The 11,691-nt window shown below is 39.0% G+C and overlaps 1 protein-coding gene across 1 annotated transcript; it reads right to left on the minus strand.

Annotated features, from left to right (window-relative positions):
* Nucleotides 1-874: 874 nt before the first annotated feature.
* On the minus strand, nucleotides 875-10,929 carry LOC108413135 (C-type lectin domain family 4 member K-like). The gene is made up of 5 exons (XM_037532891.1): nucleotides 10,730-10,929; nucleotides 10,078-10,524; nucleotides 5,908-6,053; nucleotides 3,567-3,679; nucleotides 875-2,642 (listed from the first exon to the last, which is right to left on the minus strand). The coding sequence occupies exons 1-5, from the start codon at nucleotides 10,896-10,898 to the stop codon at nucleotides 2,501-2,503; spliced, it is 1,017 nt and encodes a 338-aa protein (XP_037388788.1). The 5' UTR covers nucleotides 10,899-10,929; the 3' UTR covers nucleotides 875-2,500.
* Nucleotides 10,930-11,691: the final 762 nt, after the last annotated feature.

Here is an 11,691-nt window from a genome sequence, read left to right on the forward strand (position 1 = left end):
TGACGTTAACTATTTAATCATGCAGAAAATTAGAAAAATGGGTGGAATTCCCCTTTAAATCACAGAGCTGACCTGAGGTGTGTTGAGCTGCATTTCCCTGCATGTTATTCAGCACTCAAGCTGTTGGCTCCTGATTTTGTTTCTTTTAGGAGTCAGTGGCTCCTGCAGCTGTTTTTGTCTGGAGCCCTGTGACATGAGTACAGAGACTCGACTTGGATTTGAACCACTGAAACTCGAGTCAGACCTGATTCAGCTCGTCTGTTAGCTGCCAGGTTTAGTGGGCTCATTCATTCTCTCTCTCTCTCTCTCTCTCTCTCTCTCTCTCTCTCTCTCTCTCTCTCTCTCTCTCTCTCTCTCTCTCTCTCCTCGTGTATTCTCTCATTCTCTCTTACACACACAGACATGCTCTGAGATAGTTGTATGAAATGATGTCTGATGGTGTGTGAATCTTTAGCTGTTTTTGCTTTTGATCTGAATGGAATCTCAGCTTACTAATCAATACAGCCGGATCTGAGACTGTTGGACTGATTTTTTGATTCAGGTCAGAGTCACAGCATCAAACAGCACACGGACAGCTGGACTTCAGGCTGGAACTGTGGATGATTACAACTTGTGAAAGGCAAATAGCAAAATATTCTGGGTTCATGCAGGGTTTAGTGATGTGAATTGACAGTAAATCTGGTTTAGTAGAAGTTTAGTGGAATCAGTTTAGTTCAGTAGTTTAGTATCAGTTAGACTTGTGCTTGTTTTAACAGAGCAGTCAGATTTAGTTTAATGCACAGCTGTGTGTTAAATCCTGAATTACCAGTTCAGCTGAATCTGTGTTGTTAAACTGTGTTAATGCCTTAAAACAGTAATGATCACAAAATACAACAATCAGCAAAATCAGTTTAATGTCATTCTGTTTAAATTTCATTTCACAGCATTTCATCACAAACTTCTGAGAAATCTGCTCCTAGTTTACAGAGAAATCTTCAATGCTGAGTAACTTCTCGCTGCTGTTTTGTTTAATATGACTGTTTTATCACATCATCATAAAAGTGTTTCCATTTCTTTATCAGTTCACTGGTATCTGCTGCCTTCTGTCCAGTTTTGTATCCACAGCTCAACAAAAACAGAATCACTTGATCAGTCGTATCATTTTATTGTGCTCACATTTTACATTATATAGATCTGTTTAAGTTAAGTGACCCTAATTAAACCCACAACAGGGAAATTTCACCTCTACATTTTAACCCATTCATGCAGTGAAACCACATACACACTAGTGAATGCACACACACTAGGGGGCAGTGTGCATACTTGCCCAGAGCAGTGGGCATCCCTATCCATAACACTTGGGGAGCTCCTGGGGGCTAGGCACCTTGGTCAAGGGCACTTCAGTCATGCAGTCTCAGCTCAGGGTCCGAACCGGTGACCCACCCTTTGGCCCACGACTGCCCTAAAACAAGGCTGTGCATTGGCCAGAAACCGAACCCAGGTGAGAATCCCACCACTGAACCACCAATTTACGCTGGAAGGTCCTGTTTATCTTTGCATTCCACTCAAGCAGGTGTCAAACTCTTCATCTGATTTGCTGTAAAAATAGTGATTTTTATTCAATATGTTAATCTGCCAAATATGCATAAAATATGTAAATCTAGCTCCTGAGGCAAAGCAGTGTTCTTACGAATGGCACCTACAGCGCCCCCTGTGGGGAATCTTCAGCCTGCATGACGCTGACACAAATGAACAAATCATTGCAAATGCAACAAATGAAATCTCAACAAACCAGGAAATCTCGAAAATGCACAAAAGGTCTTGTTTTTCAGTTTAGATCAACAGACTAGACTAGATTAGTAAGTATGAGATTAATCAGATACCTTTTAGAAACTTAGTCTACAGTTAACTTATTCAGCTAATTATACAGACTTCAAATGAAATAAATGATTTTGACAGAACTTGAGTTTTAAAGATCTCCGCATTAAAAGAAGAAACCTTTAAACTTTGTTTAGGTTTCTAATCTAAAAACACACCAACACTCTACATTCTTACAATCAATCAAGAAATTTCATCTTTTCTAGTGAAGAGCTCCAAACGTTTTCAAGCTGATTCATCTCATACATTCAGATCTAGTCTAGTCTGTTCATCTTAAAATCAACAGATCAGATTTAAAAGTAAAGTTTCTCCAGAACTGAGCTTGAAGCTTCTTCAAATTTTCTCATCTCAAGAAATCAGGTTTTATGGAAATGCTAAGATCAATTTATCCAGTCTTTGCTGTTTTTAGATTATTATAATGACATCACTTCAAGTTCATGTGCCAGAGAAAATCAATATTTACCTATTTCAAGATTTGTAACACAATCATTCTTGTAAAACAGGCTTTGTTCCTGATCTTGATTGTTTCATGTCTAAAAATGACTCTTTATACAGTCTGAATCCTCCAACCATCAGAAAATCAAATATCAGAACACAGATCAGTTCTGATTAAAGAGGATCAGTTCTAAACACAAAATTCACTTTAACTAAATAGTCTCTTCTCACAGATCCACACATGCTGTTCATAACAGTTAATATTACTCCAGTTCAGTACAGGATCAGACCCAGAGCCAGTTATGACGCATGATCGTCGATACATATATGTTTGTCCAGGTCTCCAGAAGCTGAAAGAGAGAATGATGGTATGTAGTGTGAGTATCAGAGCAGTGAGGATTCAGTGGAGCAGATTTACTGTGATGCTGAGAGTAAACAGTGTGGAGGAAACACATTCATTCACTCATAAACGAGGATTAACCCTGAGCAGAAAACAGCAGACACTACTTGATGTGTTTTGGACTGAACATTTATAATATAATATTTACAGTGGATTTTATAAACAAATTTACAAGCGAAACATGAAAAATACATTTTACTGGTAAAAATTTATTTATTAAAAGGAAAAACAGAATATATAGTAGTGGCTATTTCATACTTAATCTTCAAATGCATGTGCATGACCATATCCAGAAAGTCAGTTTATTCTTTAATTTTAGGAAAAGATACTCAGAAATAAAAATCAATATAATTAAATCATTTAATTATTTAATTTAGAAATGGAATATTATATACTAAAATATAATTTATACAAACAAAAGCAGAATTTTAAGAATCTTTCATTTTTCATCTTATGTTTGAATAGTATAAACTATATAAATAGTATAAATTTCCTGATCATTTTATTTTTGTGATTTAAATATAAAAAGTGTCTTTATCAAACAATTCACTATTATTACTCAGAACATTACTGAACAATTGCAGCTGTTTGTCTGAGAATATTTATTTTCTTTGGCTGCCAAAAGAAACAAGTTTCAGTTGATGTGGGTCTTTAAAATGTGTAATGTTGATTGTGATTGGCTGTTACTCAGGACACATAAATACTTCAGTGTTACAGCGACACCAGCACTGGTCACCTTATCAGACGTGACTTTATGAACAGCTCTTATTGACCTGCTGCACATTTTGTGTGATGCTGCTCTGTCACTGCTGAGTTTTATGAATCTGGCCCAGAAACTGCATCATCACCAGAGGTCAGTTCAGTGGTCTCTTACCTAGTGGTCACTGCTGAGTCATCAACCCATCCCCATCTCCAAACTCCCTCTATGAGTCTGTAACTCAGACCAATCCAAGCTGTCTGACCTCCTCTCAGCTTTTCAGTAAAGTCCTGTTGAAGTCAGATGACCATTAAAATACATTAGCAAAGACTCACAACACATGACTGATTATCTCACATCTAACTGCTTATTATAAGAACAGCAGCAGCAGCAGTAGCGACAGTCTAATCAGGGTCTTTTACAGCTCTAGACACAGACGTCTGGGTGACTGTTGACTGCTTGTTATCCAGTGACTCTAATTCTCATTCCAGTGAGAGAAGAGAGATTATATTCAGACACAGTCACCACTGATCATCTTAAAGCTGCTTTGATTTGGTTTGTTGAAGAGAAAAGTCTCTCCACGCTGCAAACACTGATACTTAAATGACTCGTAACATAGATGCTGCCTGTTTTTAATGAAAGAGTTTAGTGTAGTTTGTGAAAACTGGTAAAGTTTAAATGTGCATCATTCGCTCTCCAGTTCATACAGTGTGTATATACAAAATGAGCCTGTTTAGAATTAATAACACATTTTCATATATCCTCCTACAACAGTTTAGCCCCGCCCTCTCACACTGAAGTTACAAGGAGTGTTTCAGTCTGAACTGCATTTTAAATGAGCCGCAGTAAAGGGCAGTCAATCAGGTAATTTATATATACACTGCTCAAAAAAATAAAGGGAACACTCAAATAACACATCCTAGATCTGAATGAATGAAATATTCTCATTGAATACTTTGTACTGTACAAAGTTGAATGTGCCAACAACAAAGTCACACAAAAATCATCAATGGAAATCAAATTTATTAACCAGTGGAGGGCTGGATTTGGAGTCACACACAAAATTAAAGTGGAAAAACACACGACAGGCTGATCCAACTTTGATGTAATGTCCTTAAAACAAGTCAAAATGAGGCTCACTATTGTGTGTGGCCTCCACGTGCCTGTATGACCTCCCTACAATGCCTGGGCATGCTCCTGATGAGGTGGCAGATGCTCTCCTGAGGGATCTCCTCCCACACTTGGACTAAAGTATCCGCCAACTCCTGGACAGTCTGTGGTGCAACGTGACGTTGGTGGATGGAGCGAGACATGATGTCCCAGATGTGCTCAATCGGATTCAGGTCTGGGGAACGGGCGAGCCAGTCCATAGCTTCAATGCCTTCATCTTGCAGGAACTGCTGACACACTCCAGCCACATGAGGTCTAGCATTGTCCTGCATTAGGAGGAACCCAGGGCCTACCGTACCAGCATATGGTCTCACAAGGGTCTGAGGATCTCATCTCGGTACCTAATGGCAGACAGGCTACCTCTGGCGAGCACATGGAGGTCTGTGCGGCCCTCCAAAGAAATGCCACCCCACACCATTACTGACCCACTGCCAAACTGGTCATGCTGAAGGATGTTGCAGGCAGCAGCTCGCTCTCCACGGCGTCTCCAGACTCTGTCATGTCTGTCACATGTGCTCAGTGTGAACCTGCTTTCATCTGTGAAGATCACAGGGCACCAGTGGTCCTGCTGCTGGGTTGTTGCCCTCCTAGGGCCTCCTCCACATCTCCTGGTGTACTGGCCTGTCTCCTGGTAGCGCCTCCAGGCTCTGGACACTACACTGACAGGCACAGCAAACCTTCTTGCCACAGCTCGCATTGATGTGCCATCCTGGATGAGCTGCACTACCTGAGCCATTTGTGTGGGTTGTAGAGTCCGTCTCATGCTATCACGAGTGTGAAAGCACCACCAACATTCAAAAGTGACCAAAACATCAGCCAGAAAGCAGAAAGGTACTGAGAAGTGGTCTGTGGTCCCCACCTGCAGAACCACTCCTTTATTGAGTGTGTCTTGCTAATCGCAAATAATTTCCACCTAAGTGGACAGTTTGATTTCACCGAAGTTTGATTTACTCGGAGTTATATTGTGTTGTTTAAGTGTTCCCTTTATTTTGTTGAGCAGTGTATATATATATATATATATATATATATATATATATAATATATATATATTATTCTTAAAGGCACAGTAACAGCCTGTTTAATTCTAAGGGAAAAATTTGGAGTTTGGAAAATGATCATATAAGAACGAATTATCACTGTTTTTGGCATATAAATCCACATAAACACCAAACATGGGCCTTTTTTAGAAAAATGAAAGAAAAATGTAGAATATGAAATTTTTATGAAAAATTAAAACTCTTTATTACCAACATTAGTTAATGCCAGATGAACAGTAAAGTATGATGTTATGAACTTTGTGTAAAAGTGTCTTGGTTTTTTTTCTTTTATTTACCCACAAAACACTCACCTGTTCTTCTCTGCTGTTTATGATCAGCAGGTCTGCTCCTCTCGCTCTGCAGTCCTGTCTGCTCTCATCCCAGCTCTTCCTGTCAGTAGAGATGTAATAAAGACTGCAACTGAAGTATCTCCATCCTGGTTGGTTAATAAGTCTCTCTGTTCAGACAGAATGATATGAGTGATTCCCAGAACACGTTGATAACAATCATACATTATTAGTGCATTTATTAATAAAGTCAGAACTAAAAACTCTAATTAATCTCTTACAATGCTCATGAAAGAGAAAAGTGTTGAATTCAGATTTGGAGGAGAAAGAAGAGCAGTCCTGGGGGGATTGAGGAAGAGAGTATTGTAATTAAGGGCACATGTGTTTCCTTTCTTGTTCTTCATTCTGTTTATTCTTGTTCTACTTGTTAATAGTGTGCTGGTCTGATCAGTTCAGGATGTTACTATCATACATGTGTGCACTCAGCTATACAAGTGTAGCACACTTGGCAAAATAAAGTGAGTCTGATTCTGACTGTGATTCTGTAGTGAGAGCAGAATAGAACCAGTTACAGAGAATAAACAGAGTAACCCAGTTAAAGTGAGTCTGTTAGCAGCAACGTGTGATGATCACCTGGCAAACCTTCATCTTTATGGTCACAGATTCAACAATAACAGCTGGGCTTTTTGAGCAGTAATTATGAAGCCACATTCATATTATCTCTAATCTCATATTAAGCACTGCACTTCTGAGAGATTCATGTTAAAGATTTTCTACTTATTGCCAGCTACAAACTACACTTTGTCCCAGAGACATTTAATAAGACATGAAAAGATAACGTAGTATGTAAACACACTTTTTCATTTTATAAAAATATGAATACATAATGAAAGACATTTGACAAAGAACATTTTGGCCAGAAGCTAAAAAAGTGGTCATGTTCAAAATACAGTGTATTACCAATCTAACTGATTAGCCTAACTTGCATGCTCCCTAGCCAGATAGCTAAGTCTGCTCAGATTACCACGTGTGCTGATTTTAATAAATCATAAATGAGGTGTGGCTCGACTAACTGGTCTCTCTCTATAGTCAGGTTGGTGTTACTGGTCTGTAACTGGTCTCTTTCTCTAGTCAGGTTGGTGTTACTGGTCTGTAACTGGTCTCTCTCTATAGTCAGTTTGGTGTAATTGGTCTCTCTCTGTGGTGAACTTGATCCACAGCACTGTGATGGCAGCCAGCAGGAGAACACACAGCAGCCCCAGACACACTGCAGTCACTCTGTACGATCCGCTTCCTGCAGTGTAAAATTAGAATTTGACTATATTTACTTCTTTTAGGATTTTTTTTACGTTGGCCATAAACACACAGGCTACAAACCAAAAACACACTTACTTACAATGAATATTTCCCAGTACTAGTATTCCCCTACAACACTGACATGCATTGCTAGCTGTGCTGTAATGGTGTTACTTGATAGATCATCACTATTTCTAAAAATACGTTTGTTTTACTACCTGAATGTTGTGTTTTTATGATCTTCTTGGTTCTGGTCTCCTCCATCTCTGTGTGGGACTCATGGCCTCTAACAGTGTCTGCACTTTCATAGATATCAACCACCATCTCCACTCGCTCTCCTCTGTCCAGCTCCTCATTACTGATAACATCATAAACATTCTGAGACATCTCTGATCTATAAGACTCACTAAAACACAGACTTACTGTGTGTCTGCCTGTAAGAACACGACTGCACTGCTGCACTTCTCTGCTTGGCTATGGTTTATTATAATTAGCGTGATGTTAAGGAACTGACCAAGTGTTTTGAACTGAAAGTGGACTTCCTGTGTGTGGGTGAGATGTCAGTACACCAGAGCTCATGTGCTCAGTGTCTTGTCTTGCCATTGGTTCTGAAATTTATATAACTTTGTAAACTTATTATTTATCTTTTTTATCTTTGGCACATTGCATGTATCTACACATTTCCACCAGAGAGGTCTTCAAATTCCTATTCTGCTGGTCAGTGCTTTTCTATGGACATTAAACTAATTGTGCAGAACTGAATGCCTGTGTCAGCAATAAGTGCACTCATAAGGACTGTCTGGATTCTTTTGGACAAATAGTGTATTAGAATTGTTAATGTATTAATGGTGTGATTATATGACCTCCCAGGAGACTGTGTTTGTAATATAAAGCACCACCTCCAACATTGTTTTTTTTTTTCAGTTTGTGGTTATGACCACATCCTGACTTTTAACACTAGGAGAGTTAAAGCTGCTCTAATGTCTGTATCATTGTACACTGTGATCGTTCTTTTGACTCACTTCAGTATCATATTAACACTGCAAAATTAACATTACCAACAATGGCATTCTACTCTCTGTAGAGTGGGACCGTATATGCTCCAAAACAGTGTTAAAACAGAGTTGATTTAAGCGCTGCTGACAGCTGTTCTGTGTACATGAGGGACTTTCCTGGGCCACCACAGATTTTTAAATTCATTTTCACGTTATGCTCTCTGATAATAGACTATTAAAAATGTTAATGAACTGAATACACTGAATGTGTCTCTCTCCATCTCCCTCTCTCAACAGAGAAATATGAAGGACCCCAGGATTGAATGAGCAGAGGGTGTCTGCAAAAAATTAACAGCATTTTCTCACAGCTGGAAGAGGTAGCAGGCACTCCAAGATGAGGATCAACAGTAGCCTTCCTCTTTTGAGTGTTCTGCCAATTGTTGCAGTTCATTAAGTCAGTAAACATACCAACATACCAACATCTTCACAATCAGTTTTGTTTTGCAATTTAAAGAAAGAATTGAAAAAAAGTGTTGTTGAGGAATTGATATGGAAATCAGGACCATCAACTCCAGGTTGATCCTGAATAAATGTACTGATGCTGATTCAGGACCCAAGCAGTCACCTTGGAAACCATAGTAACCGCCTAGCCAACACCCTAGCAATCACTTGGGATACATAAAAACAGCCTAGTGAAACTCTAGCAATCACCTAGGAAACCGTAGCAACTGCCTAGCAACACACTACCAACCACCTGGAATACCATAGCAACTGCCTAACAGCACCCTTGCAACCACATGGGATACCACAGCAACTGCTTAACAACACCCTAGCAACTACCTGGGAAACCACAGCAACTGCCTAGCAATAGCCCAGCAATCACTATCGATACCCCTGAAATCACCTAGCAACATCTTGGCAAGCTTCAAGAAATGCACTTTTCTAGTTACATTGTGTCTCCTCAGAACTGAATATGTGTATCTTTTACACATCTTTTAAATTTTTACATTTTTCATTATTCTTTTTTTATTCTATATTCTATTTTTATTGTTCTTTATTCTATTTATTCTTTTTTACCTTAGTGAGATTTAAGTCAGCTAATGTGAGTCTGTTAGCAGCATCCTGTGAGGTTCATCTGGCAATTCTTCATCTAGTTGTATTTTTAATGGACACGGATTTCAACAATAACAACTAGGCTATTTTAATTATGTAGCCACATTCTGTATGTCCTCTGACATGCAGCGCTTTTGTGAGAAGTTAAAGTTTGTAACATTACAGTTTTTGCTACTTTCCGGTTTCATTGACTGTAGTGGTGGCTACAAACTGCACCTTGTCCCAGAGACATTTAATAGGATGTAAAATGATGATGTATTAAGTAAAAACACCTTTTGACTGATAAACAGTAAAGAACAGCGTGACAGTGTTCAACTAAATGTGGTCATGAAAATAAGGTGGATTAGCTACATATTAGCAGTCTAACTGATTAGCCTAACTAGCATGCTCCCTAGCCTGCTGGCTAAATGTGCTAAGACTACTACGTGTCCCACGTGTCCCGAGTTGGATGAAATCATAAATGAGGTGTGGCTTTAATAAAGTCAGTCAATGTTGTATATAAAATAATGATCTACACAAATGCTTTATTCCTTTTGTTAATAGCTCAGCTAACATTAGCTCGCTACACTAAAACTACTGGCAGTGCTGCCTTGGACTTAAATGGATAACTGTTGCAAAATGCAGCCAGTATTTAAATCTTTTCAACAAAGGAGCAGTTTTTCTAACTTTTCTTACAGTGGCTCAGTGAGGATACGAGGCTCATGTTGATGACATCACTTTGGTTAGAGGGAACGTTGTTTCAGAAACAGCAAAGGGATTAATAAAGAAATCACGTTTACCCATTACTTACCAAGTTCACTATTCTTCTCACTGAATCCATCTCTCTCTGTCTGTAACTGGTCTCTCTCTTTAGTTAGGATGGTGTACCTGGTCTGCAGCTGGTCTCTCTCTTTAGTCAGGTTGGTGTACCTGGTCTGTAGCTGGTCTCTCTCTTTAGTCAGCTTGGTATTACTGGTCTGTAGCTGGTCTCTCTCTTTACTCAGGTTGGTGTACTTGGTCTGTAGCTGGTCTCTCTCTTTAGTCAGCTTGGTATTACTGGTCTGTAGCTGGTCTCTCTCTTTAGTCAGCTTGGTATTACTGGTCTGTAACTGGTCTCTCTCTTTAGTCGGGTTGGTATTACTGGTCTGTAGCTGGTCTCTCTCTTTAGTGAATTTAAACCACAGCACTGTGATGGCAGTCAGCAGGAGAACACACAGCAGCCCCAGACACACTGCAGTCAGTCTGTAGCAACTGCTTCCTGCAGGGCAAAATTTGATTTTTCTATATTTACTTCTAGTAGGATTTTTTTTTTTGCATTGGTCATAAACACAGAGGCAGTAAACCAAGACTGGACTTATTAAAAATGAATATTCTCACTGCCATACATTGTTAGCTATATTGTAATATTTGATGATAAACTTTATTTCTAAATTAAAAGTGTAAAAGAGTGTTTGTTTTACTACCTGAATGTTGTGTTTGTATGATCTTCTTGGTTCTGGTCTCCTCCATCTCTGTGTGGGGCTCATGGCCTCTAACAGTGTCTGCACTCTCATAGATATCAACCACCATCTCCACTTGCTCTCCTCTGTCCAGCTCCTCATTACTGATAACATCATAAACATTCTGAGACATCTCTGATCTATAAGACTCACTAAAACACAGCTCTGTAAGAACACGACTGCACTGCTCTGCTTGAATAGTTGATCATAGTCAGTCCATAATCAGTCTGATGGCTTTAGTTAAGGAAGTGACTGAGTTTTTAGAGCGGTCTTAAAATGGACTTCCTGTTTGTGGTGGAGATGTGAAAACAGCAAAGCTCCTGTATTCAGTGAGTTTTCTTGCAATTGGTTCTTAATCTCAAGGTATTGCCCATTAAATTCATAGTATTATATGGCCCCAATTCCAAGTTGGGAAATGATGATTGGGGATGATTAAATGTAAATAAAAACAGAAACCAGTGATTGTATGAATCTGTTTGATCTGTTTCTTAATGAAAGCAGTACAAAAAAGGAGGGACAGGAGCAATTTAAGACGAGGAAAATTTTCATCTAACATCTGAAACAGGTGATGCCATCATGCTTTGATACAAAAGGAGCATCCAGTAAACACCTAGTCCTTTATGAGCACTTTACCAAAATGCATCAGCAATAAATCCAGCAGTTTAAAAATAACCTCTCAGACTAAGATTGCAGCTACAGTGCATAATATCATCAAAAGTTTCAGGGAATCTGGAGAAATCTCTCTCTGTCAAGGACAAAATCATAAACCATAATTGAATTCCTGTGACCTTTGACCCCTCAGACTGCAATGCATTAAAAACCAGCATGTTTCTGTGATGAAAATCACAGCATAACAAATATTTCCAAACGCCACTGTCAGTAAACGCTGTTGTTCAATGCACCCACAACTGCAAGTAAAGAGTGTC

This window comes from Pygocentrus nattereri, chromosome 22 (genome assembly GCF_015220715.1).
Source record: "Pygocentrus nattereri isolate fPygNat1 chromosome 22, fPygNat1.pri, whole genome shotgun sequence".
Lineage (NCBI taxonomy): Eukaryota > Metazoa > Chordata > Actinopteri > Characiformes > Serrasalmidae > Pygocentrus > Pygocentrus nattereri.

Excerpts from the sequence above, each read along its gene's own strand:
- LOC108413135 (XM_037532891.1), bottom strand. The coding sequence starts at position 10,898 with ATGTCTCAGAATGTTTATGATGTTATCAGTAATGAGGAGCTGGACAGA. Across the intron at positions 10,525-10,729 it reads CATACAAACACAACATTCAG|GAAGCAGTTGCTACAGACTG; the intron begins GTAGTAAAACAA and ends TTTGCCCTGCAG. Across the intron at positions 3,680-5,907 it reads TAAACAGCAGAGAAGAACAG|GACTTTACTGAAAAGCTGAG; the intron begins GTGAGTGTTTTG and ends TGACTTCAACAG.